General features: G+C 34.8%; 1 protein-coding gene across 5 annotated transcripts in view; it reads left to right on the forward strand.

Moving 5' to 3' along the window:
- CSMD3 (CUB and Sushi multiple domains 3) overlaps positions 1–27,287 on the forward strand; it is a 1,221,352-nt gene that overhangs the window by 737,156 nt on the left and 456,909 nt on the right. For all 5 annotated transcript variants that reach the window (XM_021090582.2, XM_021090584.2, XM_021090585.2 and 2 more), the window contains one exon: positions 26,944–27,126. In XM_021090582.2, coding sequence (XP_020946241.2) covers positions 26,944–27,126 — 183 coding nt within the window. The remainder of the gene's footprint in view (positions 1–26,943; positions 27,127–27,287) is intronic.

Consider the following 27,287-nt stretch of genomic DNA (forward strand, 5'->3'; position numbering starts at 1 on the left):
AGATGGAAAAAAAATAGTTCATATAAATGGAAACATCAATAAAGCAGTGGTAGAAATACATATATCAGAAAAATATAATTTAAAACAAAAACTATAGTAAAAGAAAAGGGTATTTTATAATGATAAAGGATCAATACAAGAAGATGTTACACGCATTAATATATACATGCTCAAACAGGAGCACCTAAATATATCAAGCAAACAGTAACTGTTATAAAAGGAGAAACTGAGAAAATGTGATAACAGTAGGGAAATTTAACAACTACACGATGGACAGATCATCCTGATAGATAGCCAGTAAGGCAACAGTGGTCTTATATGACACAATAGATCGGTTGGATATAATAGATATCATCAGGATATTACATACAAAAACAGCAAAATACATCTGCTTTTCAAGTGCACATGAAGTGTTTTCCAAAATAGACCGTATGCCAGGCCAAAAATCAAGTCTCAATAAATTTAAAAGAAAAGAAGTTATGTGAAGCATTTTTTTCCAATCACAACAAAGGGAAACTAGAAATCAATTACAGAAAGAAAAATGAGCAAGAACAAACATGTGGAGACTAAACAATATAATAGTAAAACAAAACAGTGGGTCAATTAAAAAAATTACAGAGAAAATCAGAAAATACCTCAAGACAGGAGTTGTTATTGTGGCTCAGTGATAATGAATCTGACTAGTATGCGTGAGGACTTGGGTTCATTCCCTGGCCTCACTTAGTAGGTTAAGGATCCAGCATGCTGTGATCTGTGGTGTAGGTCTCCGATATGGCTCAGATCTGGTATTGCTGTGCCTCTGGTTCCAGCTGACAGCCACAGGTCAGATTAGACCCCTAGCCTGGGAACCTCCATATGTTGCCAGTGCAGCCCTAGAAAAAAAGACAAAAGACAAAAAAAAAAAAGAAAAAAGAAAAACAACCGAACCCAAAATCAGGTGACGGGAAGACAAATGAAATATCAGAAAAGAAGTAAATAGAGATTAAAAAATAGTAGAAAAGATTAGTGAAAGCAAGAACTGGTTTTTGAAAAGAAAAACAAAATTTATAAACCTTAAGATATGCTCACCAGGAATAGAAGAGAGTGCCCCCCCAAAAAAATGATAAATGAGAGAGGAGAAATAACAGTCAACACCACAGAGATACAAAAATTCAGAAGAGGAAACCACATCAGTTATATTTTAACAAATTGGACAACCAAGAAGAAATGATCAAATTTCTAAAAGTATACAACCTACAAAAACTGAATAAAACAAATAGACAACTTTAACAGGCCAATCACAAATAGTGAAACTGAACCTCAAAAAAAAACCAAAACCTCTCAACAAACAAAAGTCCAGGACCAGACTGCTTGACAGGAGAATTCTAACAAACCTATAAACAAACCTATCCAAAAACTATTCCAAAAACTTAAAGAGAACAGAACACTCCCACATTTATTCCATGAGGCCATTGCCACCCTTGTACCCAAAACGGAAAAAGACATTACAAAAAAAAGTGGATATGGGAGGAACATATCTCACATAATAAAGGCCATTTATGACAAACCCATAGCTAACATCATACTCATTGATGTAAATTTGAAAGCCTTTCCTCTAAATTCAGGAATTTTACAGGGTTGCCAACAAATAAAAATAAATATATAAATTCACAAATGTGGCCAGTATGCTCACTCTCACAACTTCTATTTAACAAAGTATTGGAAGTCCTAGCCACCACAATTATACAAAAAAAAAAAATAAATAAATAAATAAATAAATGTCATCCAAATTGAAAGGGAAGAAGTAAAACTGTCGGTATTTTCAGATGACATGATACAGAAAACCCTGAAGTCTCCACCCAAAAACTATTGGAACTAATAAATGAATTCAGCAAAGTTGAAGGATAGAAGATTAATATACAGAAATATTTTTGTGTTTCTATACACTAATAATGAACTATTAGAAAAATAAAAAGTAGTATTGTTGAAAAACCCATTGTAAAGAATAAAATATCTAGGAATAAATTTAAGCAATGAGATGAAAATGTATACTCTGAAAATTATAAAACTTTGATGAAAGAAATGATGATACAAAGAAATGGAAAGATATCTTGTGCTCTTAGGTGGGAAAAAATAATATTAAATTGGCCATACAACCCAAAGCAATCTACAGACTTAAGGCAATACCTATCAAAACACTCATTATGTTTTTCACAGAACTAGAACAAATAATCCTAAAATTCATATGAAACTGAAAAAGACCCTGGATTGCTAAAACTATCTTGAAAAAAAAGAACAAACCTGGAGTTATCAGTCTCAGAGACTTTAGGCTATACTACAAAACTACAGTAATTAAAAGATCATGGTACTGGCACAAAAACAAACATGTAGATCCATGGAACAGAATAGAGAGTCCAGAAATAAACCCATGTACCTCTGGTCAGTGTACAATAAAGGATGCAAGAATATACAATGGAGAAAAGTCAGTCTCTTCAATAACTTATGCTGGGAAAATTGGACAGCTACATGTAAAACAGTGAGATTAGAACATTTTCTGATGCTATATATATAAAATTATGTGTGTGTGTGTGTATACTCACTCATAATCATTTAGGTAGGTGAAACACCTAAATATAAGACCTGAATCCATCTCTCCTATAAGAGAATATAGAGAGAACACCCTTTGACGTAAATCATAGTAATATTTTTTTAAGAATCTGTCTCCTAAGGCAAAATAAATAAAAGCAAAAATAAACAAATGAGACCTGGTTAAACTTAAAAGTTTTTGCACAGCAAAGAAACACATTTACAAATGAAAACACCACTGTGGAATGGGAGAAAATATTTACAAATAATGCAACTGGCAAAGGGTTAGTATACAAAATATATAAACAGCTCATAGAAGTCAATATCAAAAAATTTTATTAAATGGGCAAAAGACCTAAATAGACATTTTTCCAAAGAAGATACACAGATGACTAAAAGGCGCATGAAAAAATGTGCAACATCGCTAATCATTTGAGAAACGCAAATCAAAACAACAAGAATGAGATATCACCTCACACCTGTCAGAATGGCTGTCATCAAAAAGTACAAGTAAGTGTTTGAGAGGATATGGGGAAAGGGAACACTTTTACACTGTTGGCGGGAATGTGAATCGTGCAGCTTCTTTGGAAAACAGCACAGAAGTTCCTCAAAAAACTAAAAATAGAACTATGCTCCAGCAATCTCACTGAGTATCCTGGGTATATATCCAGAAAAAAATGAAAAATGCCAGTTTGAAACGATACATGCACCCAATGTTCACAGCAACACTATTTACAACAGAAAAGAAATGGAAGAAATGCAAGTGCTAATCAACAGTTAATTGTATTAAGATGTAATCTATCTATCTATCTATCTATCTATCTATCTATAAAATGAAGTGTTCGCCATAAAAAATCAAATACTGTCATTTGTCATTTGCAGCAGTATGGATGGACCTAGAATATATTATGCTTAGTGAAATAAGTCAGAGAGAAAGACAAATACTGTATGATATCACTTACATGTGGAATCTAAAAAAAAAAAATATGAACTATATAAAAATATATAGCAAAACAGAAATAGACTCAGATTTAGAAAACAAACTAGTGATAATTGGTAGGGAGAGGGAAGGGAAAAAAGCATGTTAGATGTATGAAAGTAAGAGATACAAACTGCTATGTATAAAACAGGTAAACAACAAGTATATATTGTATTGCATGGGGAATTATAGCCATTATCTTGTATTAACTTTTAATGGAGTAACAGTAAAATACTGAATACTGAATTCTATGCTGTACACCTGAAACTAATATAATATTGTAACTCAACTATCCTTCACTTTAAAAAAAGAGCTTCCTTTATTTATTGTATATGAAAATCGCATCTGTTCTAGGGTCTATTTCTGTACACAATAATCTGGATTCCTTAGATCAATCTGCATATTTCCTTTTGAGTGGTAGCTACTATACTGGGTTGCTAAGGCTGCCATAGCAAATACCAGTGTGGGAGATTAAACAGATTTATTCTTGCTTAGTCCTGGAGGCTAGAAGTCTGAGGTCAAGGTATTAGTAGGGTTGATTTTTCCTGAGGACTCCCTTCTTGGCATCTGGTTCCCCACCTCACCTCCAGCCCCCAGAGCCATACTTACAACATCTCCCCTCTATGTGTATCTATGTTCTTGTCCTAATTTCTACTTACAAGGATTCCATTCAGCTTAGGTTAGGGCCCAACCTAACGAATATATTTTAACTTTATTGCTTCTTTAAAGATCCTATCTCCAGACACAGTCATATTCTAAGATCCTGGGTGTTAGGACTTCTTTCACATATGACTTCTGTGGGACATAAATCAACCATAACACCATCTCATAACCATAGACGAAGGATGGATCCAGTGGAAGAAGCTAAAATCAGTAAAAAGTAAATTCTTGTCTGTTAAAAAAATAAAGAACTTGCTCTATATATAGAGGGATATCATTGCTTGTGTTTATGGGATCTACACATTTCTAGAACTCTTGTCTTTTTACAGACACACCTGTGGTATATGGAGTTTCCCAGGCTAGGGGTCCAAACAGAGCTGTAGCCCCTGGCCTACTCCACAGCCGTAGCAATGCCAGATCTGAGCCGCATCTGCAACCTACACCACAACTCACAGCAACAGCAGATCCTTAACCCACTGAACAAGGCAAGGGGTTGAATCTGCAACCTCATGGTTCCTAGTCAGATTCGTTTCTACTGCATCATGACAGGAATACCTAGGACTCTTTATAAAGTTTTGGAAAATGATCAGTTTGTAGGTGAAGTATGTAATACTTAGCTTTTACTATAGGTGACTTTAATATCTTACGAGGCAAATTTGGAGAGTACCACAGAATACTTACATGGTGCAAAATAATTTGTTAATATCACATTTCCCTAAATTATTGCATCAGTCAGGAATCAGCCGAAAGTGAGAGAAAGCTCTTTCATTATTTTAAGCAGAATAGGATTTAATATAGTTTTTTTTAAATTCTTGCAATAGCTAAAAGAACAAGTTCTAGATCAAGTTTCCAAGAGAGACAAAAGAACAAAACACCTCTGCCATATTCAGGAGGATAGAAAACAAAAAGTTAATGCTGGCGTCCATAAAGACTTCCATTTGAGGGTTAGTACCTTTAAAGTCATGACTGAACAATAAAGTTCAAGCTCAGAGAAACTCAATGACCATGCTTGATATCTTCATAAACAAAAGCACAGGAAAAACGAGGAAGATGGCTCCTTTCTCATGTTTAAAATCTCACTTGAATGCACCTAATTTACTACATCTAATCTATATTTAGAATGCTAGCTGCAAAAGTTTAAGAAAAATTAAGCTGTTTCTTAATACATTTGTTCCTTTAACATTTTAGTTCTGGAAGGTATATCAAGTGAAGTTTGTAGTGGATGGTGAGCACTAATCCCCCATGCCTACTTCATCTATTTAGTTAAACAGGCTGCTTTCTAATAACTGTTTTGATCCTATTATTACTTCCATTCATTCTTTTACTCTTTTCCTACTTTCAGTCTTTCTTTTTTGGTAATTTTTTAAAATGAAGTATAGTGATTTAAAATGTGCCTTCAATTTTTGCTGTAGAGCAAAGTGACCCAGTCATATTTATATGTACTTTTCTTTCTCATACTATCTTCCATTATGTTCTAACACAAGAGATTGGATATAGCTCCCTGTGCTATGTAGTAGAACCCCACTGCTTATCTATTCCAAATCTAACAGTTTGCATATACAGACTCCAAACTCCTCATCCATCCCACTATCTCCCCTCTCCTACCAGCAACCAGAAGTCTGCTCTGCATGTGCATGATCCGTTTCTGTTTTGTAGATTGGGTCATTTGTGCTGTATTTCAGATTCCACATATACGTGATATCATATAGTGTTTGCCTTGCTCTTTCTGACTTAACTTCCTATGAGAATCTCTAGTTGCATCCATGTTGCTGCAAATTGATTATTTTATCATTGTTATGGCTGAGTAGTATTCCATTATATATATATGTATCATATCTTCTAAATCCATTCATCTTTTTTTTTTTTTGTCTTTTTGTCTTTTTGCCATTTCTTGGGCCACTCCCGCGGCATATGGAGGTTCCCAGGCTAGGGGTCTAATCAGAGCCATAGCCACTAGCCTACGCCAGAGCCATGCCTGCAACCTACACCACAGCTCATGGCAATGCCGGATCCTTAACCCACTGAGCAAGGCCAAGGATCAAACCCACAACCTCATGGTTCCTAGTCAGATTCATTAACCACTGAGCCACAACGGGAACTCAAATCCATTCATCTCTTGATAGACATTTAGGGTGTTTCCATGTCTTGGCTATTGTGAATGATACTGTGATGGGCATAGGGGTGTATGTATATTTTTGAATGAATGTTTTATCCAGATATATGCCCAGGAGTGGGCTTGCTGGTTTATATGGTTGTTCTATATTTAGTTTTCTGAGGTACCTATCTTCTATAGTGGTTTTACCAATTTACATTCCCACCAACAGTGAAGGAGGGTTCCCTTTTCTCCACACCCTCTATAGCAGTTATTATTGTTGACTTCTTTTTTTCTTTTTTTGTCTTTTTGCCTTTTCTAGGGCTGCTCCTGCGGCATATGGAATTTCCAAGGCTAGGGGTCTAATCAAAGCTGTAGCCGCTGGCCTACGCCAGAGCCACAGCAATGCCAGATCCCAGCCGTGCCTGCGACCTGCACCACAGCTCATGGCAACGCCGAATCCTTAACCCACTGAGCAAGGGCAGGGATCGAACCCTCAACCTCATGGTTCCTAGTCAGATTCGTTAACCACTACACCACTACGGGAACTCCTGCTGACTTCTTAATGATTGTCATTCTGACTATTATGAGCTGGTACCTCATTGGCCCAATCTCTAAATATAAAAACAACTCATACAACTCAACAACACATAAAACAAACAACCCAATTAAAAAATGGGCAGAAGACCTAAACAGACATTTCTCCAAAGAAGATATATGGTTAGCCAGTAGGCACATGAAAAAATGCTTAATGTCACTAATTATTAGAGAAATGCAAATCAAAGCTTTCAGTCTTTCTTTGTATTCTCTGGGGACTTATATTAATGACCTTTTCACCTTGAAATTTAATCTCTTTCTGGAAAATATATATAACTTTTAACTTTTTTTTGTCCTAATCATTATTCCAATTATCTTTGTCATTGTAGATGTAGATATATATATATATATATATATATATATATATATATATATATATATATGTATGTATATTTAAGATCCTTTGAACCTATTTTCCTTCACAGGAAACTTGATATAATTACTATGTTTATAAATATGATTATTTTTATTTGTTTCTCTTATTTTGATACCTGAATAATTTTTTGTTTCTCTTATTTTGATACCTGAATAATGTTTTCATCAAATTTAGAGTTAAACAAAAATGCTTTCTGCTTCATTGATAGGTATTCAGTTGTATTGTATATCTTTTTTTAAACAGAAAATAACACTAATGCTAAGCATATAAATAAATTTATATTCTCCTTTGAAAACTTTAAAATCGCCTATTGTGTCTCATGTTCTGTCTTAGATTAATGGCCCAGAAAGATGAAAGAGACAAGATTTGTTTATCTACATAGTTTCAGAAAAATGGGAACAGGCATGTTTAACTAGTTCATTTCAATAAGTGCTCTTAGTGTTTAGAGCAAACGGTAATGATTTGCTAAAAATGAGGGTACAGTAGAGGCTGCCTGAGGAAATGACACCTTAGATAAGTCTTGGAGGATGAATAGGAATTTTCAGGTTGAAGCAGTAAAAAGACTGAATTACAAACATGCAAAGTAAAATGAAGTTTTGTTTTGTAATACTTGCATTACTATGTATCTGATTTTTATCTTAGGTCACCAAATTCTATAGGCTTTAAGAGCACTGGGACAGGAATTATTAATGTGGCAATGAAAAGAGAAAGAAATAGTTCAACTCCTGACTACCCCAGTGTGACTTTGAATTGAATTGAGAACGTGTCTTGAAAGTCAAGTTTGGTCAGAGAGAAAAATGAATTTTCTAAATTCTTTACTTCTTGTGAAACTTATCATTATAGAATTTCTTCCATAGTACACAGAGGATAGACCCTTTATAAATGTGCAAGTTAGGTCCTCCGGCTTACTATAATAGAGAAGGACAAGAATATGAAGAAAAAATTTAAAAAACCCAACAAACCTATAGCCAGCACCACAACAATCCTGAGGAATTATGGAAAGAAGTAAGATACCAGAGGCTCAAGGACAGATTAATAACCAGCTTCTCAAGTGTTGAGCTGGGTGGTGAAGCCTGAAATCCCTAAGTGATTCTAGCTTTCCATTTTAAATGGTATAGGAGAAACTTCAGGCTTTGTTTTTAGATCTATACAGTCTATCTGTGTGTGGGAATGCAGTAACCCCTACCTGCTGTAATGACTAGATAAAGAATTCCTCCTAAGACCAATAAACAGGAGAGGCCCAAGATTAAAACTCTGCAAAACAAATACTTTGAGAGAAAATGGCCAGGTCCCTCTCATACCTAAATTACACTGAAAGTCTAGACCAAAATGATTTTACCAGTCCTGGGGAGTTCCTTTCATGGTGCAGTGGAAACGAATCCGACTAGGAATCATGAGGTTGCAGGTTCGATTCCTGGACTTTCTCAGTGGGTTAACGATCCAGTGTTGCCATGACCTGTAGTGTAGCTCGCAGATGTAGCTCACATCTGGAGTGGCTGTGGCTGTGGCAGAGGCTGGCAGCTACAGCTCTGATTGTACTCCTAGCTGCCATATGCTGCAGGTACAGCCCTAAAAAGACAAAAAAAAAAAAAAAAAAATGGTATACCAGTCCAAGTAAGACATTAAGCCAGCTGCTTTACATCAGCACCAACAGAAAAATCAAAGAACATTAGGCAGTTACTGGGCTTCCCTGTCCTGTCAGTCTCCTTGATATCATAGAAGCCTACCCCATTATGCAGCCATTTCAAGGAAGAACAGGAAAAGATTAAACATTTACATGTATCAGACACTTAAACTGTAAAAAGTTTGGTTTAATAGAACATAACTGAGTTACTTCAAGAGATTACTTAAATTACTGGATTAGACTATATTTACCAAATTGAACTATAATTGGTCCCCCCCCCCCGCTAACTTGACAAGGTATTTTTATTGCTGTTTGTTTTTTATTGACTTAATACTTCACTAAGAATCGTGTTCTTCTAGACAAAATTACTTTTATTGCTGGTCACCTTGAGCTCACAGTTTAAATCCCAAGACTGTATGTGGTAGTGGATATGAGTGGCAGAGGCTTTTCTTCAAATTTTCTTTCAGTTTTTCATCTGAGGCCTATAGACAGCATCACAGATTTTGCCTCTAACCTCAATTTTATTCCCTATCTGAGCTAAACATCTCTCCCACAGACCAGCAAATGTTTAAAAACCAAATTTTCTAAATAATCATTGCCTCTCCTTTCTCTCCCCTCAAGCCTCTGCACACAATTTTCCCCTCTTCCATCCCTGTTCTCTTGTATATCAAATCTGGAGAGGTCCAGTCACATAATTCCATAATATAGAAATCACGCTGTTTCTTACAATGGTTCCAACTATTCACAAATCCAGATCAATGTGCTTGAGATTAGTTCAGTTATAACTGACTAGTATAGCCTAACATAGATTTCTAGACTTCATACAGATTGGTAGACTAAACTAGGTTTCTAATGAGGTCCAGCTTTGACTGCCAATTTTCCTACCTTTGATTTCCTTTATAAATAAAGAATAGAAAATAACACATTGAATGCTTCCCATTGTAATGAGCACCAGGCATATGAAGATAATTTAGAAATATTTACTGCTCAAGGAGTCCAAAATATATTGACCTAGTTCCACTGTTCCTACTTGTTCCCCTCTTATTATTTTTTTCCTGTTTCTTCTACGTTCTTACAGATTTGATTTTGTGTGAATATTCTTTTTTTGTTTTTGTTTTTGTCTTTTCTAGGGCCACACCCGCAGCATATGGAGGTTCCCAGGCTGGAGGTTGAATACCAGCTATAGCCGCCGGTCTATGCCAGAGCCACAGCAACATGGGATCCAAGCCACATCTGTGACCTATACCAAGGCTCATGGCAATGCCACATCCTTAACTCATTGAGCGAGGCCAGGGATCGAACCTGGAACCTCATGGTTTCTAGACAGATTCTTTAAGCACTGAGCCATGACAGGAACTCCTGTGTGAATCTTTTAAGAAGTACTGTACTCTCAAAGCTTGGCTTAATCTTCACTTTGGGCCCTCTGGCCTATTTAGGGCATTTTAGGGAAAATCTCTTGAGGACTGAAATTCCTCTGTCAATAATATTTCTTTCTTATAGAAATATAAGTACCATAAAACCTTTTTATCTTTTACTTAAGATATGTGTGTGTGTGTGTGTGTGTGTGTGTGTGTAGTGAAGCTATTTCCATCTTTTATCTTTTACTTAAGATATATATTCAGGCTATTTTCATTTGTAAGCACCTGTATCATTTATAACTGCTCCAATGATGCTGCTAACACATCCACTTTAGTGTAAAATAAGTATTTATTTATTGTTCGTCTTTCTACAGATCATCAACAATTAAGTTGATCTAGTGAGCTGGTCTGTGGGACTCTGTTTCAGAATACAGGCTACTTGGAATTTGGCTCCAGAAAATGGATACAGTTTAGATCTGCTCTTTTATTCTCATTTCTGCTAATGGCAAAAAGGGAAGCAGAAGCACAATCCCTTCTACCAAATAAAAAGCTTTGATCACAAATGATCAGCAAAAGCTTCACTATAATTTATTGGCCAATATTGTCAGGCCTGGCCAATCCAAAACCAGTTGCTGGCAAATGAGATGGGATTACCAAGATTAATTAGGCTAATTAAAGAACACTCACGGAGCCAGGTTAATGTGAGATGATAGAGGGCCAAATATCAAGTCCAATTTACAAGTGAGTTTTGGAAGAACACTAGGCCTGAGGGAGAATAACATATGCAAATCCCAAATTTGTGGTTCTCTCTTTTGTAAATTTGGAATTCTCAGGTTCAGCTTTTTAACATCGTTCTATCCTATACCTGTAGTTCTCAAAGTTGGCCTCAGGACCATATGCATTAGCTTCATCTCTGAATTTTGTTGGAAATGCAAATTATTATGCTTTGATCTAGACAGACTGAATGAGAAATTTTGAATGGGGACCACCGGTAGGAGTTTTAACAAACCCTCTTTGTGCTATTCCTAAGGGTGGAGAACTATTGTTCCAGCTATGGCTTTTTCCTGTTTCAGTCCTTTCACAAGAGTGTTTACCTGAGTGAGGCCTGAGGGATTATTTTCTTAGACCAGCAGATTAAGATTAAGTAAACCCTAGGTAGCTGTGAGCAGATTTTAGGAACAGGAGAATCAGCATCAGCACTCTTGCTATCTAGAAAAAGCTTATAAATATGGGCCAGTATCCTTTCTCCACCACACTGTAGTTGCCAAAACTGTAGCTCTGAAGTTCATTATCACCTCCACTACAGTTTGTGGGTTCTGCTCTCCATCAAGAACATGTAAGAAAAGCTCAGATTTTAGGCCTGTGCGAACAGTTAGTTTTCCTTTTGAAAGTAGTGTCAATAATATTTAAGTATTGTTTGGGCATTGCATTTAATAGGTACTAAAAAGTGTCTCCCTTGGTGTCTTGAAATTTCAGTTTCCTTATGATTAAAATAATGAAAGTGTGTTTCCCTCACATATAAACGTCTAAAAAAACTGAAGAGAATCCTAAAGTGTTTCTCTCAAAGACTAAATTAACTGTTCTACTTGTAGTGGAGTCAGGTATCTTCTGTTCTAAATGACGTTTTATACATATATGTATATATATATACATATATGTAAAATTCCTATAATTTGTAACATTTTTTTTTGGTATTAAATTCCACAGTGACTTTTGGCTCTACATATGATTTTGTGCCTTGTTGCTTAGATAACTTTCTGCCTTCTTAAACTAGTATAAGCATTTACACATATTAGACCCAAATATCAGATTCTTTTAAATTAGACTGTGAATGCTGACACTTGTTAAAATAAAACAAAATTTAGGGTTCCTCTTGTGTCTTAGCAGTAAAAAACCAGACTAGTATCTGTGAGGATGTGGGTTTGATCCCTGGCCTCGCTCAGAGGATAAGTATCCGGTTTTGCCATGAGCTGTGGTGTAGCTTGCAGATGCAGCTCGGATCCTGCATTACTGTGGCTGTGGTGTAGGCCAGCAGCTGTAGCTCTGCTTCAACCCCTAGCATGGGAACTTCCATATGCCACATGTGCAGTCCTAAAAAAAAATAATAATAATAAAATAAAACAAAATCCAGTATATTTTAAAGATCTTAATGGCTTTATTCAGTGATTTATGAGTTAGACACCATCTGATCTAGCAGATAGTGAGGAGGCCAAAGATCTGTACAAAATGAAAGACTTATAGGCAGAAAAGAAGAGGAAAAAAGAAGTTATACTAGGCAAAAAATGGATTGTTTATGGCAGCAGTTTATGATACACATTACCTAATTAGTGTTGATCAAATGATTCCTGATTGACTGGTTTAAGATTCTACTTCTGGGAGAGCTGAAAATGTACCTAAATTTCAGTTTGATGATGTGAAGCTTAGTAAAAAGGACTCTATTTTGGGGCCTGATGTCTTGTTTTTAACATACTCTTATAAAATAAGTATGAGATGCCTGTTATTGAAAACATGGAACAGTTCAAATATCTATATTTATCTTATTGTTGATATATGACTTTGAATTTGTGCATGCATATGAGAGTTCATAACGCAAATAGTAACTGTACAGTATACATTCATTTATACAGTAGGGCTATTCCAGAGAAGTTAAGCATGATTAATATTAGTTTAAGAATGCCTACAAGTAAAAGTAAAGTTTGTATTATTTCCTTTAAAACATAAAATTTTAGTTTGCCATTTATATAAATCTGCTTTAAAATATTTTCTTGATCAGTTTATGAAAAAGTTAAAAATGCTGATTTCAAAAGAGAATCTAATTATTAGGGAAAATTTAAACTTGTATAATTAAAACTCCTCAGTGTGTTATCAAACTAAGTTTTTTTGTGTGTGTGGTGATTAAAAGGCCATTTGGAAGAATAAAGGAGCTACTTGAGAAAAATATTTATTTTTGTAAACATGGATAATATATTAAAACATAGTATCATATTGGCTAGAAGAGAAGTTGTGGATTATCTAGTCTATGTTATAACCTAAAGAACTCTACTATAGCTGCTCAAAGCAAGAAACCATAAAATTTTTTAAATGTTGTGTAAGAATACCCATGAAGCAAGGGGTTATTTAGGCTTTGCATGCTTCACAATTAGCCCACTATATATTTCTCAAATTTTCCTTGTATTTCACCTACACCCCGTTCTTTCAGCTCTAAATCATAATATAACACAAAACAAACATTTTAAAATAGAAATCTTTCCCACTAAAAAGAAGTTATAATTTCCATATGTGGCTCTTTTTTGGGAAATAAAATTGGAAACAAAATCTCATGCTAACACAGAAAACCTCTCCACAAAAACAGTAGGTAAAGAAAACTGCTTTATTATTTAATAAGCATTAACCCAGGATCTGATGTGCATCATGGGCAAGTTTTTATTCTGATTTTCTTATTGCTAATCACATTCCCATTTTTCTAGGAATCCCTATTTAAAATATGGGCACCTTATCCCAAGGTTAGTCATCTGTGGAAACAAGTCCAAAGAGATACTCTGTGAACACATGACTCTGGGATCAAATAAACTTTAGAAAATATGTGCACAGTTGGTTTACAACATAAAAGTCATATTGCTGAGTAGGCCATTAAATGATTTTATTGAATTAGGATCAGTTTTTTTTTTTTAATAGAATAGAATGGGATATAAAGGTATTGTACACTTATGGAGGTTGTAGTTGGGTCCCTGGACTTCTTAGGTAAGTCAGAGTTCTATTGTCATATATGAGCTGCCTGTTTTCCATGTGTTTATTCAGTCTATCAGATTGAAAGATTAAAAGAGAAAATTAAACCCATAACCATATAATATATACACCTCTTAAAGTTTCACAATGGAGATTAATGCATTAAAGGATTGGAAAGAGCTACCTAAATTAATTTGACATTCTTTAAAGTATATAATAAATTCTTTTGATCTCTAATCCCCTTTTTTATTTCACAGTCCCTTTTAATGCAAGGAACTAATGCTTTGGAAAATATTTTTTATATTCATTTTCAACCTTTAGTATTCCTTCTATATTTCTCACTTTACATATGTGGCAAGGTTTTTTTTTTTTTTTTTTTTTTTTTTTTTTTTGTCATTTGTCTTTTCCCGGTATTTTTCACCTCTGTTTTGGTCAAAACTCTGATATCCTTTGCTTTTCTTGAATTGTTCCAATATCTAATTCCAAATTTCCCACTTGAATCTGCTCTTCTCATAGATTCCAAGTTAGTTTTAGCTCTCTCTTCTTTACTACAAATCTTTCGCCTCTCCATTCTCGCACTATCAATTCAACTCTGAATGGATACAAGAACCAATCCACTATCTGGCTATAAGGTGTTTTTTCACTCATATCTTGTAAAGTTTGTCCTTGTTTAAACTTTGGTAGGCCTTCCTATCCTTCTGTAATGCATTTCCTAATTTCCATCTATAAAACTCCTTTTACTTAGGACATTAGGGATCATATGAAATTCAACTTCTTTGAAACAGTCTTCCATGATCATCCCTCTACTCACCTACTCCCAACCTGAAAATAACCTTTGTTCCCTCTGAATTTCTGAAACACCCTGACTAAATAACACCACATTTTCCACATATTGTCCTACATTAAAATTATTTGTATCCATATTATATACCTCATAATTCTTTTGTCCTTACTTGCAAAATTTAAACTTTATTCAACTTTATAAACCTTTACAACCTCAAATATCATGTCTTACACATCCTATGCTGTTAATGAATAAAGCTAAACACCTCACTTTTTAATATTCTGTAAAAACTATAGTTATCATCTTACTGTTTGAGACAAGTTAAAATGTAGATAACATGCAAAAAGTTACATGTTAACTCAAGTTCAAAATAAAATATACAAGATTGACAGGAGTTACCATTGTGGCTCAGTGGGTTAAGAACCCAACTAGTATCCATGAGGACGTGAGTTCGATCCCTGGCCTTGCTCAGTGGGTTAAGGGTCTGGCGTTGCTGTGAGCTGTGGTGTAGGCTGCAGATGTGGCTTGGATCCCACATTGCTGTGGCTATGGTGTTGGCTGGTAGCTGCAGCTCTGATTCAACCCCTAGCCCAGGGACTTCCATATGCCATGGATCAGCCCTAAAAAGCCATTAATTAATTAATTAATTAATTAATTAAATATGCAAGATTTATATAGGTTTCTCTCCTGAAAATGCTAGAAACAGAGCCCCCCACACCAGAGCCTCAAAGATAGATGGAAGACAATAGAGAAGTGGTTATTGTAGTAGCCACAGAGACCCAAATTATATGAAGAAACCATCTCCAAAGACCCAGTATTATATTTCTTTGTTGATTTCGTATTTATCATCATTGCTCCCAAATGCCTAATTAAATGTTATGCGTATCTCCTTGGCAAACATCCAGGGAAATTCATCCAGGACCTCCCCAGTAGAACAAATGTAGGACTGCAATACTTACTTCTTTGACAGAAAGAGGTTATTCAGATAATTCCAGGACTAATTCCATAAAGAATACTGTACCAACATTATTATTTTTAAAACAAAAGCCATATTTTGCACTCAGGATTTTATCAGTGTTGTCTTTTATAATAATAAGAACAGTTGCTTAATCTTAATTGCTTTATGTATATATGTCCAAATAATTCTGTCCTTTCACCATCTGGTAGATACAGCAAGAGCAAGAAGTTTTTGATGGCTGCTGTTAGATGCTAATAGTCATGGTTCCTTCAAAAGAAAGATCCATTTACTTTTATTTCTATTATAGTTCAAAAAATATTGATCTATCCCTGCTTGCAAACTCTTTTAAACAGGTAGCTACAGAGAGTTAGACAAAAATTTATATTTCACCTTGGTCTTTCATTCAAGGTACTTCAAAAGAAAATATTTAAGGAATAGACAGGTTAAGTGAGGTTGAATTGAACAATGCTATACTGAGTCCTCATAAAAAGAATACTTCCTGGTACTTTCATTTTTCTGCTCCAGTGTTAGACTTTAAGTCCCTAAGGGAGTAAGGTCATGTTTCTTTGATTGACTCTATGCCATATTTAGTTTATTTCACAAGAGATTAGTATGTCTACTATGTGTGGATTATTTTTTTGGATAAACATCATCAGAATGCTTATCAAAGTCTTATCTTTGCTTACAATAAAGTCAATGCCCCTTCACATTGTACACAGGGTACCCCACATTTCCCTATCCTTATCTCTTACCTCACCATTCTTGCATCCTGACTCCACCCATATTGAGTTACTTGAATTTCTCCAAATGTGACGTTTTGCACTATTATCCTTTGGTCAAATTGTTCCCTCTACCTGAAATGTTAAACACTACCATACACCCTATATCCCAATCCCAAACATCCGTACAGATCTGCCCAACTTAACTTTGTATTTCAGTTTATAGAATCATTTTATCTTTCAACTCCTAAGCAGAATTATTCAGTTTCTTCTTGTTTCCTATATATCTTATTCTAAAACTGCATTATTTATCATACCTTTATGTATCTGCATACTTGTCTTTCTCTGTTAAGCAGTGATAGATTAAGTTTTTGTACATTCTGCACATTTAGAATACAGTACAATTTCAAGACATTTTTCTTCAGTGAACTCACTAATAGAGGATTGAATGAACAGATGAAAGAATGAATGTATGAAGAAGTAAGGTACCTGAAAAAGTTAATAATGATACTATCTATACTTAGCTGGTTTACTGACTATGGCATCAACTGATTTGAGATGTTTAGAATAAAAATGCCCTTGAGCATAGACCATGTCGCTGGGTTTCCTAATCTCAGTCAGCCCTTCACATTGTCCTTTTGTGACAGACCCTAGATTTAGCGCAAATTTAAGGCAAATGCTAAAGAGGTCTTCTGAAGGATCCTAAGTATAAACAATGGGTCAGGTTTTAAGCATACTACCTCAGGGCAAGTCAGCAAGGAAGAATTACTTGTCCCTATACATTTCATCTTTAAATACATGGGAAATGCATTTAACTTCTCAAATCATCTTGGAGTTCTAAAATAGTTACATTTTGTGGCGTAGTTGCTGACCATAGCATAGTTCCTTCTCTTTTTCTAAAAATATGTCTCAAAGAATGAAAATATATACATATCCTGAATTCACCTGTTTTTTTTTTTTTTTCTCAAGGAGCAGGATAATGATAAACTGCTTTTTTGTGGTCATTGTTCCTAGCACAGTTATTGGTAGACTAGATGCTTAGTAAAAATTGTACTGAAATGAATTTATTATACTAAGACTCCTTTAGAATCCTTGTACTAAGATACTTTATCATCATCAGAAACATCAAGAAGTATGTTTATTTGGGTTTTTTAAATTGATTCCTACCTAGTATCATTAAATTGTTTTAGACAATCAAATAAATGTACACACTGGGAAACTACTAGTTTGGGCATTAGTTCTCAATCTTGAAGTTGTTTCATTGTGGTATTTTAAATTTAATTTTATTTATTTCCTTTTATTTTTTTAAATTGTATTTATTTCTTTTGAATTAAATGAGAGGATATTTAGTCATTTCCCTGTAAACAACCTTAGTTTCAATGTCTTGTATTCCCACAAGTTTTCTTGAGAGAGAGAAAGAGACTGGAGTTATAATTGTTGTGTAGGGTTTTCCACAAAACCCCAATAATCCCATGGCCAGTAGAAAGTCTGATTAATAACTGAGAGGGGGAAAATAATCCAAGTTCATAGACTAAACTCTTGTCTTAGTTTTTGTTTTGGTTTGGTTTGGGGGTTTTTTTGTTTGTTGCTTGGTTGGTTGGTTGTTTTTTGTTTTGTTTGTTTGTTTTGGCTATTGTAACAAAATACCAGAGACAGGCTGGTTTATAAATAGCAGAGATTTATTTCTCAAATTTCTGGCGGCTGGAAGTCTAAGATCAAGGCAACAGCATGGTCACTATGAGAGTTCTCTTTCTGATCCATAGCTGGTACCTTCCTTTTGTATCCTCTTCAAATGATTGAAGGAGGGAAGTCTCTCTGCAGCCTCTTTCATAAGAGCACTAATCCTATTTATGAGGGCTCCATGCTTGTGACCTAGTCATGTCCCAAAGCCCCCACCTCCTAACAGAATCATCTTTGAATCTGAGGGGAATGTGTTCAGACCATGGAACCTGTGAAGTCTTGGACACTCATTGTTGGTGAACACATAGACATTAATTACACACCCTTCAATTATCCTTGAAATCAGAGACCTGGGCACTGAGATGACAGAATATAGTTTGCCATAAATAATATCAGTATAACCGTAAAAACATCTTCAAATTAATAATGACTCAAATAGCATCATATTTAGAACCAAAGAAATGTACTTTGTTTCTTGTCACAGATAAAGAGTTCCTAATTCTTTTAAACATATGAATGTGTTCAGTAAATTTTAAGGTGAAATATGATTAAGAATTTTTGTGTGTGTGTGAGTGTCTCTATTTGCCATAAAGGTTATCAAATCAGTATGCAATTTAATTATCGGCTGCAAAATATTCTACATTAGCCCTGTGCAAAATGGTAAACTTTGGGAGCCTTTGCTCGGGATATATTTACTAGCATTCTGGATTTTTTATCCAATGATTATACCTAATCTAAAGCTTTTTAATGTCTGTGTTTTCATCATGATTTTAAAGCACTTTACATTTATTATTGTAAATATGTCCTTCATTACTTTACGTAGAAAGTTACAGCTTTCCTTCTCTAAACCTCTTTAAATATTGACTGTAGTCTCATTTGTCTGAAATCCTTGAAGGTAAGACAGAGTTTAACTCACAAGGTCTTTTCCAGTGGCATGATTCTGTATTTCATGACCTTTGTAAGCCCGTTGCTAAGGAAATGAGATTCCCAAGGGGCTTCTTAACATTAAGAATCAGCAAAACTGCAAGTTTCACAGATCACTTTCTTTTAACCTACACAGTTCCTCTCTGAAGTATTTGAATTACAGTGTCAACTATTGTCAAGTCAGAGAGTGATCAATGAGAATTTCCATGTCACTTTAAGGCCAGATGTTAGTCTTTGGCTGGAAATCTGATTGAATTTAAAATTAGAGTTTATTACTTTAGGCATCAAGGATCAAAATTACTTGATCACTAAAAAAAGGTGTTGAAAGAATCCTGTTCTACAAATTTCAACCCATGCCATTTAAACCTGTATTTCCTATTTTGTTCTCACCTCACTGCAAGAGAGCCTTCCCAAGAGCTCTGCTTATATTTCATCTGACCTCTCATCCTCATTTATTTCAGCACCTCTTCTCTATTCTGATTTCTTTGCCTCCACAGCAGGAAAGAAAAAGAACAGAACCAGGTGCTACTCTATGGGTGCCAACCTCAGAGTCTGGGAATGGATACTCATTCTGCTCCTTCCAAATTTAGCTGTGAATGATGCACAGTATTTAGCTGACTCCCAGTGGAGGCAACACTTGTTAAAGAAATAACAACCCCATTTTGTATACTGAGACAAAATATTATAAGATAATCAAATCAAGAATCAATAGGAAGCTAAGTAAATTCTTTCTGCGTTACATTGAGATTTGAATGATAAATTGTATTCCATCAGTCAGGGACAATGAAGGTAACAAATGGCACTTTCACAGTGGCTAGAGCTTAAGGAAACTAATAAGGGGTTATGCAGTATTCATGACAGTAGGCACCTATGATCACATTTAGGAATGGAAATAATAACATTTAGATATAGCTGTACAGAGAGTGCAACCTGAGATAAGTTTGGCTTTCAGTGAAGGAACACAGCCATTCCATGGTGATCAAGCCAAGAAGAAGATGGGCAGAACTACCTCTACTGCACTCTCCTCTCAACATTTTCATGTTTCCTGACCACTTGTTACACACCCAGAAAGTTGAGTAGTATATGAAGCTGTCTGTTATGAGTGCCTGTGGGTTAGCTGTTACTCCTACTCTGGGAAGGGGGCTGCAAAATACAGGGCATAAAAGGGTAGAGAATGGTTCTGAAGGGTAAACAGAAATCATCTAGCACAATTTTCCAATTGTAAGACAACTACAAAATTTAAACTATTCAAAAGACTTACTTGTGTCATTCTATAATTTTTCCATATATATAGTTCTCTATAACTATGAACATTTCTGTAACTGTGAAAATTTATGATTGTGTATATCATTTAGTAATACAATTACATAGTTTTGTATGCTAATTTTTATTACCTTCCTTCCTTCTTTGTATATTCCAAAACTATTCTTGAAACGTTAGGCTCTGAGAGAAGGTATAGTGCTTAAGAATTTATATTCTGGAACCATACCATGAGGGTTCAAATCTCAGCTCTTCCACTTGAAATTTATGTGACTCTAGGCAAGTTACTTACCTCTTTGGGTCTGCATAGGGTTGTGTAACAAGTGCTTATAACTTTACCTGACACATGAATGATATATAACTGTCATCACCATGTGTATAGATGCTTGAAATGCAAAGCTGAATAGAAACTCATGGGGAAAACAGATGAGTAAATAAATTATTATAGTAAAATATATGGGCCAATGTATGTATTCCTAAGGCCTATAGAACCCAAAGAAAGAAGCAAGTGACTGTACTTAGAAGCTCAGGACAGTCTTTATTGAAGAGATATAGTTTGACATTGAGAGATGCATGCGAATTTCCCATGTGTTACATACTGGAAGGATGCCTTCTTTAAGATGTCATGCCTAAGGGCATGTAGTTGTAAAAGGGAACACCAAGTGTCTTGACATTGACAGTTAGGGAGCTTGTAGGAAAATAACGGGAGTTGGGATGAGAGAAACAGAAGGTTTAGATCATGAAGGCCTTCTGTAGTAAGGAAACTGAAGAGATCTAAATAGTTTTAAAATTACCCTGGTACCATAGAAATGGAATTAGTGTGTGGAAGCATTCAAAACAAAAACCTCTCTTAAAATTAATGCTGCTGTCTTTTCTGTTCCAATGCGAGAATCGAGTTCATACATTTCTTTCCTTCATTATTCCAGTGGCTGGTTCACATCTTTTCTCTCAATAGCATGGAACAATGGAAAAGACTATGGTCGTTGGAATTAGGTAGACATTGTGTAGAATCTCACTTGAGCTATTTCTACATATTCGACCTTGATCATCCTCTTAGAACCTCATCTTTTCACCTATTTAGCTAGAATAGGTAGTGCCTTGCTCTTGGCATTGCAACAGGAGCAAGAGTATTAGCAAACCTTCTGTCAAATAATGGTCTTTCAATAATGGCAGTGAATAATCTAATCTTCCTAGGACGTTTAGATAACCCCGTCCCTTACCTTGTTTACTGATTGTTTGCCAGTGTCAAGTCACTAATCTTAGCTTTAGTTCCTCAAGAAAACAAAGGCTGAGGTGAAGATTATGGACACGTACGTTGTGTGGAGAGGGAAGGGTGCAATTTCAAGACAGCAAAAAAGAGAAGAAAAAAAGATATAATAGGGAAATAGGAGAATCAAATATAATTCAGTCAGTTACTGAGTGGCTGCAGCCTCAGGAGAATCACAACTGGGCTCTTGGCCACATTGGTCATGTGGGCCATGAGGACCAGCTGTGATTTGGAAGAGGAGTGAGCAACTTATCTGCTGGTCCCTTTCCCATCTCTTGTCACTTGGTGACCAGAGTTCATCCCCAGGCAATTCTTCATAATTCCAGGTGGCACTGCAGTCCCTTCAGGCAGCTATTGAGGAAGACCTTGTTTCTGACAATTCTGCAGAATCAAATTTGGGTCCAGGAGCTACTGTAGTTTTTGCTGCAATGGACAAGATAAAAGTGACTGTACCAATGCTTGCTTCATGCTCCCAGTTATGTCAGGAGTTCTTCCCCTTTTTGGAGCTTTAAGTTCTTCTGCCAGCATTCAGATGTGCTGTGAAAATCGTTTTACATGTAGATGTGTTTTTTTGATGTGTTTGTAAGAGAAGGTGAGCACAACGTCTTTGTCTTTCTCCTCGGCCATCTTGATCCTTTCGTGTGCTTGCTTCATGCTCCAGTCCCTCAGGGACCTGAGGCAATTGGTAGTGTTAGGAAAAGAGTTGAAAGTAGTGGTTTTGAGTATAATTTCTGCCATATTCATTTATCTGAAGCTAGTGACTAATGCTGAACAATAATCAGAAAGAGGAAAATTCGATTCCATCTTTGGATAGCAAGGAGCACCATAGAATTTGCTACATGTTTTAAAACTACCACAGAACCATTTGAGAGCAGACACAAACATAATGCCTCAGCACTAGTTAATACTCAGTTTAAATATCATCAAAGACTTTCATATAACCAGAAAACAATTCACATCAACGTTGATATAACACTAGCAAATAATTCACAGACCCCATTCAAATTTCACTGTCCAAAAATGTTGTTTTCCTTTCTTGTTGGGATTTAACTTATCTCTGAGATAAATAAATATAAATAAACATATAGAGATATACTTGGAATATAGAGGTAAGCTGAGAATTTCATAAACCAATGCCTCCGCATGATGTTGTTGCTGCAGCTTTTGCCTTAGAAGCTCTTGTTCAGTGAGGCCAGACACTTCCAGGAAGGAGGCAACTGGCATCTTGAGAAACTGAGTAATTGCCACAGAGGAAAATATTTCAGCTACAGAGCCAAGTGCCCAGACATGAAATGGGAGTCAAATGCACTTATCAGGAGGGAAGCATCCCCGACTTGGGATGAACACCATAAAGGTTGATTGTACCACACATCAACAGAGGAAAGAATTTATATTGGAAGTATGACATGATTTTGCCATAAGAAGAAATGTCTGAAGTTTAACAAAAGCAAGCAAATAAAAACATTTATTTGACAGCTTGTTCAAAACTGACAGTTTTGTTCTTGACCCTCCCCCTCGAATAACTTCCTCCTGTACTTTTCATCATAGGCTTGACAGTCATTTGATTCACCAAATATATTTTCAAATATGCTGCCTCAGAAGAAACTTTAGTCTGCTACTCATGAAACACACTTTTGCTTATAGCCAAGGAAACAGTTAAAATAATAATCAAAAAATATTTAAAATAATTATACTGGATATCCTCACAAAAATAAAGGGGGAAATTGTATCCATGAAAAATTAATAGGAGGTTATCAGACAATAAAAGTAATAAATCCTTAAATATTCAAGAAATGACAACATAATTGTTCAGTATATAGGTTTAACTGAGATTAATATGTACATGGAATTAATAAATTGGAATTTTATAATACATATATTTACATGTATATAATAATTCTAGAATGCAGAATAGAGCATTTTAAAAATTTAAATTTGCAAGATTGAGCAGGAGTTTCCATTGTGGCTCAGCAGGTTAAGAACCCGACTAGTATCCCTGAGAATGTGGGTTCAATCCCAGGCCTCACTCAGTGGGTTAAGGATCTGGTGTTGCCGTAAGCTGCAGCGTAGGTCACAGATGCAGTTCAAATCTGGTGTTACTGTGACTGTGGTGTAGGCTGGCAGCTGCAGATCCGATTCAACCTCTTACCTGGGAACTTCCATATGCCACAGGTGAAGCCCTAAAAATAAAAAGAAAAAGGAAATATTGACAACATGAAAGCCAAATCTAAAAGTTTCAATATTCAATCTGAAAGATTTCCAAGAGAGTTAAGTGCATATGAGAAACAATATTTTGAAAGAAATAATGATAACCATTTTTTAGGCCTGAAAGAAAATTTACAGGTTATTTGACAGAAGAAATCTATCAAGTACCAAGTTAATTTAAAAACCAATACCTAGTAGATGATAGTAACATTTAAAAATGGCAAGTCTAAAAAGGAATCCTAACACTTTTGGGGAGATAGGAAAGGGAACAGATTTAATTACAAAGAGAATTAAAATTAGTTTGTTATATTTTCACCAAGATATCAGATGGATAAGAAGACCAGGAAAAAATCTCTTCAAAATGCTGAGGTAAAATAATTTTGAATTAAAATTCTGTATCTTACTAATCATCACTCAGTAGTGAGGGTAACATAAAGACATTTTTAGATGAAGAAGAACCTAGCCTTTCAATGACAGAAACAATTTCAATAAGGTGTAAGAGTAATATTTTTTTCTGATCCTAGTAACATTGTCATCCCATCACCACCAAGTACTTTAGCCCTGCTTGTCCCTGCTCGTCATCCTACCCCACTCCCCATAGCATGTATTACCTTCTAAAATAAGAAGGCTTTTATTTATTATTATTTGTGAACTTCCAATGGAATATATACTACAGAAGAGCAGGAATTATTGTCTGTTTATTTATTGATCTATTCCACATAGTACCTAGAAGAGGCATATCACTGGCACTCATATAAATATTTGATGAATAAATTTAATGACTGAATATGATTTGAACTGTGTGAACTTGATTCATCTACAGGGAATTGTGGCAAAATTCATGCCATTTGGAATTTTAACACAGTTCTTTTAGAAATTGTCAAAGAGGGTAGACAAAAAAATAATTAAGGTCATAAATAATTTCAATTTAACAAAAATAACAAATTGAATTAAATATATTTTACTGATTTATCCACTGTGAGACCTGGAAGTACTTATACTGAATAGTAAAGCAATAACATTAGAAATCAGCAACAAAATGATAGCCTAGATCTATAAATTTAAAAAAACTTTGAAATTATTTATGAGTTAAAGAAGAAATCAAAATGGAAATTACAAATATTTAGAAGTAAACAAAAAAGTTCTAAATATAAAACAGTGCCCTAAATAATATTATAGACTCCAAAACTATTTTAAGGAAACAAGCAAGGCTGAAAATAAACTAATAGTAATGATAAAAAAGACTTCAGCTCAAGAAGGTAGAGAAAGAACAGCAAAATAATGCAAAAGAGTTTAACATGGAATCCAAGAAGATAAAAAGGAAAGATGTTTAAATAAAATCAAAATAATAAAATGGAAATAATATAATTTACTAGCAGAAGTTGGTTTTTTAAATCAACTAATAAATTTGACAACCCTTTGTAAAGAAAAACAGAAGGCCAATCACAAATAAATAGCATTAGGACTGAGAAAGTTTGACATATCTATAAAGAGATATTTAAAAGTTCTGCAACATGATTCTATTACACCAAACTATTAACTTGGAAACCTTGGACAATTTCACTTCTGTAACATATATATATTGCTAATATTGCTCCCTTCACAAAAAAACAAACAAAAACAAAAAACAAAAAAGCTTTATAGGAAAATAACCTTAGAAGATTGAAATGGTAGTCAGATATCTACTTAAAAATTATACCAGACTCGGCCAGCTATTTTTGGCAAATTCTAACGCTCGAGGATCCAATTTCCTGTTATAAAAACTAGTCTGAAAGACTAGTGAATGTTGGAAAATTGCTAACCTCTTCCCTTGATATTAAGTCTGGTTAGGAACAGCACAATAAAAAAATTATAGACCAATGTAACTATGACACAGATAAAAATAAAACATCATATCAGATCCAATGTATTAAGTAATCATTATAACTATGTTTTCTGCTAAGGATACAAGGGCACTCAAAAATATTTCCAAAATAATAGTTTGGTTAAAAATACAGCAAGTTATAGAATATATTGAGAGTATAATACAATATAAATTATAATATATACATAAAGTAATAATTCATAGATTTGTGCAGAAGATTTTTATATTTATGTAATACATATGTTTATAATTTTAAATATTATGTATCTATATATACCAAATTGATGCTGGTAGATTACAGAAGAACCAGGAATGTGTGGTTGTTGGAGTGTTGGGAGAGACCATACATAACTTTATTTCAAAGTTTTATTTTTTAATTTTAATTTTAATTTTTTGCTGTTGTTTTTTTGAGGATGACTGTAGTAATGTGATCTTATGTAATTTAAAAACCAAAACAAGGAGTTCCCTTGTGGCACAACAGGTTAAGGACCCAGTGTTACCACTGTTGTGGCTTGAGTCACTGCTGTGGTGCAGGTTCAATTCCCGGCCCGGGAACTTCCACACTTCCACATGCCCTTGGCACAGCTGGGGATAAAAAGCAAAACAGACCAAAAAACCCAAAGCAATCACTGCAAAAATCTACAATTGACATTCATAGCTTCACAATGAAGAACCTAAATATTTGGAGTTTCCTTAAGTACATGTTGAAAAGGTGTTTTAATGTGCATTTCAAAGTTTTTTTTTCAACCTCCTTCAATGTAATTCTCCAAGAAGTATTTTTTGAGAAACATATCTGCTAATTTGGAATGCAAAATTGATTCCTGCACTGAGGAGTGTTTTGGAGTATCTTGTTGGAGAAGTAATTCAACCAAGTACTAGGGAGAGTGGCAGAGCCTGTGTGGAAGGTATTTACTGATTGCTATAGGAGCACATAGGTGGAGAACGTTACTTTATGACCTGGATTCAATCTAAAGATTTCCTGTTTCATGTACAGATTAAAAAATTAGAAAAGTTTTTGGAATTTGGGGAAAATTCACATGTATGTATGTATATGTAAGTGTTTATGTATATAGTACAAACAGAAAATTGGAATCTTCATAATTTTTCTGTTAGGAACAATTGCATTACCTTTGATGACCTCAGATTCCCTATCTACAAAATGAGAGAAATATACTAATTTGGAGAACATTTTCATCTTTGCTCTGAAATATCTTTGCTATAGAGTGTGTACATCTCTAAATCAACTATATGGATATCATATTCCTGAAACCCTTAAAAGCTGACTTAAATCATCTATTTTTACAGAAATTGAAAAAGAAAGTTGTGGTGATCCTGGTACACCCTTATATGGAATTAGAGAAGGTGATGGATTTTCTAATCGTGATGTTTTAAGGTTTGAATGCCAGTTTGGATTTGAATTAATTGGAGAGAAATCCATTGTTTGTCAAGAGAATAACCAGTGGTCTGCAAACATACCCATCTGTATCTGTGAGTACCAAGTGCTTTGCTTCCAGATAGCATATGTTACCATGTCCTTGCATATAATTGCTTTTGTAATTAATTGCAAAGAATTGAAACCATGTTATTATTTTGAACGAGTGGCACTTTTTGATACTATCTTTAACAAGCGTGCTTATGCCAATTATAAA

This window comes from Sus scrofa, chromosome 4, assembly GCF_054392235.1.
Source record: "Sus scrofa isolate SSC_HxYL_T2T_F1_AM1 chromosome 4, Sscrofa_HxYL_maternal_Yorkshire_Landrace_v2.0, whole genome shotgun sequence".
NCBI classification, from domain to species: domain Eukaryota; kingdom Metazoa; phylum Chordata; class Mammalia; order Artiodactyla; family Suidae; genus Sus; species Sus scrofa.